The sequence below is a fragment of the Sitodiplosis mosellana genome, unplaced genomic scaffold, assembly GCF_009176505.1.
Source record: "Sitodiplosis mosellana isolate CC-2019 unplaced genomic scaffold, AAFC_SMos_1.0 Smas_scaffold_6191, whole genome shotgun sequence".
Taxonomy (NCBI): domain Eukaryota; kingdom Metazoa; phylum Arthropoda; class Insecta; order Diptera; family Cecidomyiidae; genus Sitodiplosis; species Sitodiplosis mosellana.
Genome location: NW_022601432.1, coordinates 1106449 through 1115574, shown reverse-complemented (window position 1 = coordinate 1115574; position 9126 = coordinate 1106449). Strand labels below are relative to the sequence as shown.

The following is a 9126-nucleotide window of genomic DNA, read 5'->3' as shown; positions in this document are numbered from 1 at the left end:
CTTTTCGTGCTCTCGTTTTCGATTCTTGGAAATGGCGAGTCTCTGCTGCCGCATGTATGTATGTGTGTGTGTGTGTTTCGCGATTTGAAATTATGCCGTTGAACTAAGCATAGTAAAAAAAAGAGATAATTTTTATAGCATTCTCTCGCTTCACGCACTTCTTCTGAACCTATGTGATTCATCGCCAATGTGTTCTTTAATGCGTCATCATTCGCTCGCTTTGGGTTTTCAATGAAATGCGATATACGGCGTAAAAAAATCATTCATGAGAGAAATACGCGTTGCAACACATCTTGCGGCCACCTTTTATGGTCTGCCTGCTTCGGAACGTTCACAATGAACTGAATGAAAGAATGTTTCAAAATGCGCCGCAAGCCATATAAGATGTAAGAGAATATAAAATTGAATGTAGTTTGCGTCATCAATATCCAGATTTTCGTCATCAATCGTGCATTCGCATGGGTTTCAGCACTCCCATCAGCAATCAAACGTCACGTTTCTCAGCCCCAAAATGGAGCTGATACCGAAAACTGAAACTGGTTTTAACTCGTCATATGATGCCTATTAGTAGGTTCATCTATTTTAAGTATATTTAACTGCGTCGATTGAGTGTATATTATCGAACAGAACGGAATTGATAGGAAACTGGAATTTTCGGAACTATTTGTGTATAGTTTGCTTGAAGTTTGATAACCAGTTGTAGGAATTGTCTATTGTGATACGGAATGAATAGAGGAAAAGATAGGCAAAAACGCCGGTATGGTAAAGCACATGGGTACCGTTGACCTTCTTAATCAAATCTTTTTTTTTTTTATAACACCCAATAAATGTGTATCAAATTTGTTGGGATAGTTACAAAAATGCCAAGTCATTATTCCATCAACCGTTTTTGCTTCATTCTGTAAAATGATTGTAAAATTGATATTCATGTGAAATTTATAACTGCCGACGGACCTCTTTTTTATAGGTTTATTTTTTGAAGAAAAAAAAACCTTCATTTTCGCTTATCATCGTTAATTTTGTTTGCTGTTTTCATCTTGTTTCGATTCTTGTGCAAGCGTAGGTCCAATACGTGATTTATCGAGCGCGCGCATACAACGACCGAATGGAATTCGTGTATGGGTCCACCCATTTCACTTTTTATTTTCGTTTAGTTTATCGTAGTTCGTGGAATTGAATGAATGGAACGCGACGTTGTGATCGTAGCATGTTTAAACTTGCACAAACTCTAGTCCCATTTAGCTGGCGATCAAAGTCCAAATAAGGTGTAAATGTGCACAAATCAATTGTGCGGTGATTAAGCTAATTTTCATGCATTGAATTTGACAATGTATCGACACAGATAAACGAAAATTAAACGGTTAATGCGAAGTGATATTCGAAATGGATTTCGAGCCAATTTTTACAATTCACACACAGAATATACGCTAATATCGATAAAATTTTAGAACGCACACTTGCCATTTGATTAGATTAGATTGGCAGTTTGATGTTTATTTTTTCCTGTCTCTGTTCGTATCGGTTTTTGATTTGATTGTTCGCTCAAGTCATGTTGTCTGTTGTTACCATGTGTGTGTCCGGTATAGCGTGAACATTCTACACATATTTGACTCATGCGCTCGCTCTCTCAAAAGACCCGTTATGAAAATGAAAGCGACCATTTTGATTGGTGTCATCTCTGTCTCTCACTCTCTGATCATACTTCGAAAATAAAAAAAATTTCAGCAGCTTTTTCTATTCGTTCCGGTGAACATTTCATACAAATCAATTATCACCATTTCAAATTTTTCGTCCATGTGCACTTCTTTTTGGAACACATTTTGATGAATTGCATTTGTTGAAATTAGCGCACTGATCTAGCCCATGTTGTTGAACAGAGTACTTTGTATCGATTGTATGGGTTGCAAGAGCTGCATCGTATTGATTGTTGTTGTTGTTGTTGTTGCTATTGCTACTGATGCAGCTACTGCTACTTGATTTTATAATTTAATTGATTTGTTCGCCTTGATATGTGAATGCAAAAAAAAAAAATGGGAAGACTAAATCCAAGCCATATAATTTACATCTAATCACACATTAAATGGCATTGAGAGGGCGAAAAATTGAATGTATCTGGTTTAGTCTCTTGCTTGTAGAAAATGAAAGAATCATAGCGGCACGGCATTTTTTTTACGAATGCCCATAAGTGGAAAGGTACGTGAAAATTGGCTGGAATTATTATCATTAAACCTACAAAAAAGCAATAAGCGAGAGAAATGAAAGCAACAACAAAAACCATAGAATAAATTGTAAAAGATCGAATTCATTGCATTTTTGTCGTATGTGTGTTTTTTCCTATTTTTTTTTCCAGAGAAATTCCGTTCCAGCCCACCCGGTGCACACAACTCCAGAATGGGTGGAAAATTTTGAGAAATACACAAAAAAACGAGCGGAAAATATTCAAAACAACACAAATTAAATGGTTTCGAACGAAAAATTATTATTATCGAATAGTTCGTGACCCATACCACATGGATTTTGTGTATTCCTGTTTATATATTGGCTTAAGCATGGGTTTTTCCATGTGACTTTTTTGTTTGCATTTAAAACATGAACAGACACACACGATAGACTAGAGAACGAAGTTTTTTTTTTCATTTTCGATTCGGACACAAGAGACAATTAGCAAATAGATAATAATGACGTTTTTTTTTTTGCTTCGTCGTTTCATTCGATAACGAAATGTTAACCTTTGAGCGTGTCACAACGCAAGCATCGACGCATGCACGATAAACAAATTCTGATACAAACAGAATCAACCCGAATATTGTGTGCGGCTACGACATCAACAAAATATTGTGCCTGGCATGTGTGTGTTTTTTTCTAAGTTTTTTTCTATTGTCGTGTGTTGACCTGTGTGTGCGGAGTGTATTGACGACTCAAATCGCAGATACAATCGAAACTTATAGGCAAACAACTGACTTGCAGCACACATTCTCTCTCGCAGTTACTCTCATGTTGATTTTTATTACTGTTTATTTGTTGGTTTTTTTTTTGCCAAATGCCTCACAAACATGTGTCTTACACATATGTACATGACATTCAATTAGTCGTGGGACATGAACACAGCACAAAAAAACAATGAATTTTCAGAAACTGTTGATATCTATTTCAAGTTATCGGAACTCTATTTTTTCTAGATAAACATATGAATGTCTTGAGACTAAAAAATAAATCTTGATACAAAAATAAATGTGAAAAAAATGAGACTCCATTTTTCCTGGGAGATATGGAATACGATTATAGCTATTTTTATTGCGATAACATGAAAGTAGTCTAAAAATACCAAAACAAACAGGTTTAAATTTCTTTCTCGTTTATCTCATGATAATATCGCCGCAAAGAAGAGAAAAACCAATTGGCCGTGTTCATTGTTTTGTTTATCATTTGACCATTTAATCACCTTCATCGTGCTCTCTGGTATTTTCCATATATTAATATTATTTGCTTGTTATTTGTTCGCTTGGATTTTGTTTTCAAAATCAATGCAAAGCAAATACAATTTCGTTGTTATGTACGTTTAGAATTTATTTTTCACACGGATTATAGTGGTTAGTTATGTGTTTTTTTTTAGGTATCGAACTTGAAAATGCACGATAGTATGTTATTATTGTAGCCTTTTGCACCTCAACGACATTACCTTCGAGAAAGAAAAGAGTAAACAAAACAAATGCGCTTCTCACTCTTTTTTTTCTCTCACTTGATTCGTTCAATTTGCACAATCAAAATTTTACCCCGATTTCTGTTGAATCATTAAAAATGATTCACTCGTCAATTGGGGGATTTTATCGAAATAAAGGAATCACCATCAACGTTTTATGTAAATTCTTTCTAAGCCGATTTGCAATGTCGCACACTTTATGTGATTCTTGGAATGTCGATTCCAGTCATTTAGAGATAGATTGCAGCCGTAGATAAGGTCATTGAATTTGTTGGTGTAGCGCACGCGCCCGCGCGACTCAATGCAAGCGCGCAAATGGCAACAATAACAATATGATTTTCTTACCGTCGTAAATATAGTGTTTTAGCGATGATAATGAATTATGTGTTATGTCAATTCATCGCCCTCCTCATCTGCAAAACGCTCAATTTTTTTCCGGTTAGCGCGAATTGTGCAATATAATGTGAATTGGTTTACTATCGCATTCTAAGTTCGAGGAACCCGTATGCCACACAGATCGAACAACATATTGCTTATCATTACATTTTTGTTTTTCAAACGATAAATTTATTATTTCAATTTGCGATACTGACAAACAAAATAGAAAACAAAACAAAAAGAGAGAATTGATTGAGTGCGTCAGTAAGATTGATGGTTCCCATGAGAATTTACGTCGATGAAAACAAAATTACCGAAACAACAAAATATCATACAATCCAAAATGAATGACAAGAAGAAAACTAATAGTAGGTTTATTGCTTTATTAAATACAAAAGAAAGAAAAAATGAAAAATATTCTCAAGTCATATTGCGTCAAATGTGTGCATCCAATCACGTGGTCAACTGTTCATGATTCTTTAATAAAATGTCCATAATGGGAAACGATCTGTATGGCACGTAGACCATTTTGACGCATTTAGATGACCTTTGGATAAAATGTATATACAAGCAGCTTTAGTCAGCAGCAACGGTAGCTCCGACGACCATTCGAAATGGTACCAACGGTTTCTTTCGAGGCTTACCTCTGTAAAGTTTGATGATCTGTATGAGACGATTTCGCCATCCGCTTCAAGGTTGCGATCTAAAAAAAAAAGAGCTTTAAAGAGCAATACGGCATTTCCCACCTGAGCGAAAGTATTCCGAAGAATGAATTTCGATCGAAAGAAGAAGAATACACTTGATTTTTTCTTTAGTTTCGGTAAATTTTATTTGTGAAAAGAAAAGAAAAATTGTTTTTGTTTTACATTAAAATATTGACATTTTTCGTTTAAATAATATCATAGCGATAGTTTGTTATGTAATATCAAAGTTTATTTATTACAATCAGAGTAAAAATTAGCATTTTTTTGTTCAATATTTTCTCGTCATAATATCATTGAAGTGTTACTACAGATTTTTGTATAATTGTTCAAACATAACATGATTATTCTGACTTTCTCTGCCACTTTCCCTACTTCTTTTACTGCCGTGTGAGCATTTTTCATTGTTGTTGTTGTTGTCGTCTACAACGCGGTCGTTGCAGGTAATTCAATGTTCATACGTGCCGCTACAAAAATATTTGAACAATTTCGACACACATGTCTTACTTTTTGAGCGCGTGTATACGATAGTATAATTGCGATACAAGTTCGTACGGCAACGGCCTAATTTTGCGCATTTTTTGCTTCCTTTTCATTCTTTCTTCGATTTGGTTCATGTCAACAAATATTTGGTGGATGATACGAAACGTATGAACTACAGACACGTATGAACATGTTCACTTGCTGCGGCAACGACGAAGGCGAAGACGATGACCACTTGTGCTTTTGTTGTTGTTATTACAATTCTTTTATAATCATTTTTATCATATATTTTTTTTCTGTACAGTCATCATTACCGTTACAATTGTTATGTCTTCTTTTTTTTTCAAAACGATTTGTCTTGTTGTTACATATAATTGGGTAAAACTGGAATTAAATCCTAGACATTCGGTATAACAAAAAAGAAACAATAACAAATATATATACTTTTAACTATAGCTATAGATACATATATCTATATAATTCGACACTTGACGATGAGTAGCCCCACTTGATTAGCTTGCATTCGGCTGATGTTGGATGGTGTGTCGAACGATTGTTTCATTCAGCTGATGCAATATATACGATAGATGGTTAAATAGTTGTCTGCGGCCGATGTTTTAGCACACACATAAAATTAGAATTATCTTTGGTTGTTGTTGTTATCGTCGGTTACATATCGACAATAGATTGTCTCTTCATCGCTGCGCATTGAATCGTCACGTGAAACGATTGGGCCGGACTGCGAATCAAAAACTATTAAATTGTCTTTTGGTTGATTGTTCTTTTTGTTGTTGTTGTTGTTGCTGTTTTCTTGTGGCTTTTGTTTCCTTATCGATAGCACTTGAGCACTGGCGCCCGATTGAAACAGCGCCATTAATTTCACAATTTTCGGTAATTTTCGGTGTGCATTTTTGTCAAACACTTGCACAATTCTGTGTTTGCGAAAATTCTTCACTATAATTGCATTCCGGTTTAGTCTTGATGATCTGTGCTCGGCGCTCGGTGGTTCACTCGTCCGGCAATCGAATGATTGGTTTGTGTTGTGAATCCCAATAATCCTCACAGTGATCACTCAATTTCTCTTCCAAATCGAAGATTTTCAATTTAAGCGGTTGCTTTGAGTCGGTCTCATGCTTGTAACGTTGCATTAGGACGCAATTCTCGAGTTTTGGTGCATCAACAATGTTTGATAGTTTCTCCATGTCATCCACTTTGATGGTATAAATGCCATTCTCATAGCAGAATGCTTCGAGTAAAATGACTTGCATGTGCGATGCACTGTCGCCAGGCTTTGGTTGTGCCAATATGCAGAACATTGTATCTTCTGGATCGTTGGATAGCGTTTTAATGGCCTGCGATAAGCCAACAATTAAACGATCTTGCTGTTTGGCATTTCGCAAGGCCTTGCTAGTGATGCTTCCGATTCCGTTTGTCATTGTGTCTGCGTCAATTGTGATAGGAGCTGCTTGTATCGGCGACGATAAATACGGTTTCTCGACTTGTGGCGATCCTTTTAGTATATTTGCGTATGATATTTCCGGGCTGCTGCTACTGCTTGAAGCCACTTTATTTGTCACTTTTACACTTTTGCTGCAAATTTTGCACAGTTCTTTGCTTATTTTCTTCTTTTTTCTGCAGATTTTTTCTGCTTTTTTTTCGTAACAATTTCCTTTGTTTTCACTTTGGTTGTCAATATTCACTTAAATGTTCTTTTGTTTGCTTTCGAATTTTGTGTGAGTTTTTTTTTCCCAATATACAAGAAATAACGCAATGTTGTGAAATTCAAACTAGCGGCTTCCTACAACTTGTTTTGAATTGTTTGCGGTGAGAGTAGGGGAATCACAAAGTCAATGTTCAAATGCGTTGAGTGTAACGATGTGTTTACGTTGAGTTGAAATGATTGAATAAATCGTTTAGCATACTGCTGGGTTGTACTTATATGCGAGGCCTACTCCATTCGTACGGACGCTTCGGTACGGAGGAGACATGCTATTCGTTCAGCCGAATGCAACGAAGCGCCATCGTTTCTCCATGCATACACATGCAAACCGCAGCAGCGGCGGCGGCAGCAACAGCAGCAGCAGGCAAACCAAACGAGTTCACCAGCTTGTTGAACATATAGACACGAGCTTTAATGAACAGACGATCCGATCCGCACACGCACACCACTCGGCCAATTCTCCTGAACACTTGATAATTATTTTAGACGGAATCCATTATCATTTAACGTAGAATTTTTATTATGGTTTTTTTGTTATCGTGCACCGCTGTGTGTTCGATTCTTGTTTGTTTCGGGAATTTTTCTCGCTGTATACATTTTTTATTTCGCTGTGTTCGTTCGATTGTTGTTGTTTTTGTTAATTCTTTTGCCGTTCTAGCGTGAATAGCGAAATTTGTGTGTGCGGCTGTTTGTTTTGGTTTTTTCTGCACTTAGCTCGTCGTCATTGTATATTCCCTCGTGGAAACAAACTCTCTTCTCATAATTCTTAGGAAGTGTGATTTTCTCTCTCTATCATCGTTACGAGATGCTTTTTGGGGAAGTCTGTTTATCATCATCCTGGCTGCTCTTTACTGTTTTTTTTTTCTTACTGTTTACCTATTATTTTTGCCGAAAAAAAAACCGAACGTTTGTTTACAATCGTCGATAGAACACAAAATTCCATTGAATAACAGAATGTGAAAAACACATCTCGGTATTCTCAGAGTGCGGTTTTTGTCTAATTGATAGTTTCATTGGGAATTTTTCTTCTTTTTGGCACATTGATTTGGCGGCAAAATATCAGGAAATTAACGCCACACTTATAATTTCATGGGAAAATTACAATCGCTTCATTTCGTTTGAATTATTTATTTGCTCTTTGTTTCTTTACCAATTGAGGCTATGAATAGGGAATTGTATAAAAAGAATAGAAGCAGAACAAATTGGCCAGAAATTATCGCAAATAATCCTCGTGAAAATTGCAACTTTTCTATTGAAATTGAGTAGAAAAAAATTGGCAGCCAAGTCTCACAATTTAATGCCCGATTTGTACTGCGACTTCTCAAGTAATATCGAAGTAATAAATCACCGCGGCCAATTGAGCGACGAGAACGACGGTGATTTGGCGGAAAAGTGTATCCACAATGCAAATGATTTGGTGGTATTGAAGATGTTGCGGCACACGAGTAATGTCAATCCTAGACAAATTACGATTTTATCGTTATCATTTGACGGTTGCTTCATATAACACATTTACCCACAAATTATTTTACGTTTTCACTGACACATTTGTTACAATTTTAAATTATGGGCTTTTTGTTTATTTTTAGACACATTTCATAGGTAATCCAGTTTGGTCTGTGTGCCTTTATTTTTCTCCTTACTGGAGTGGTCTCTCTCTCTCTCTATCTTTCTATCTCACACACACATACACACTTTCTCGCTCATCTGGTGTTCTTTTTTCTCTCTCATTTTCAGTGTCGCCTGCGACGCATTTTCAATAAATTTACATTGCCAAGTAGCAACGCATCACACTATAGATGAATGAAACCAAGACGCTACTGCGATAACCTAAAATAGCCGTATCATTTGCTCTTTCAATCTCCCATAGCAACCGCGTTCACAACCTGCTACACATATTCATCTGGCAATGAATCTACGGTTTGGCAAATAGTTTCAATGTGAATTGTTCGCATTCTTTGATATTGGTGGTGTGGCACATGGAGATACCGAGTTCGTTATCTATCGACAGTTGAATCGTCTTGAATTTTTCCGAATATTTTATCGCCATTTAATCGTTTCTATGTAGTAAACTGAAATGTGAATCTAATTAACTGTCGCGATGCCATCGATTTAACGTATTAATATGTGGCACGACGACGACG

General features: G+C 36.2%; 1 protein-coding gene across 1 annotated transcript; it reads right to left on the bottom strand.

Annotated features, from left to right (window-relative positions):
- Positions 1-5022: 5022 nt before the first annotated feature.
- On the bottom strand, positions 5023-9126 carry LOC129576615 (40S ribosomal protein S12-like). Its single transcript, XM_055461943.1, has one exon. It carries the CDS (start codon positions 6696-6698, stop codon positions 6270-6272), a length of 429 nt encoding a protein of 142 aa, XP_055317918.1. The 5' UTR covers positions 6699-9126; the 3' UTR covers positions 5023-6269.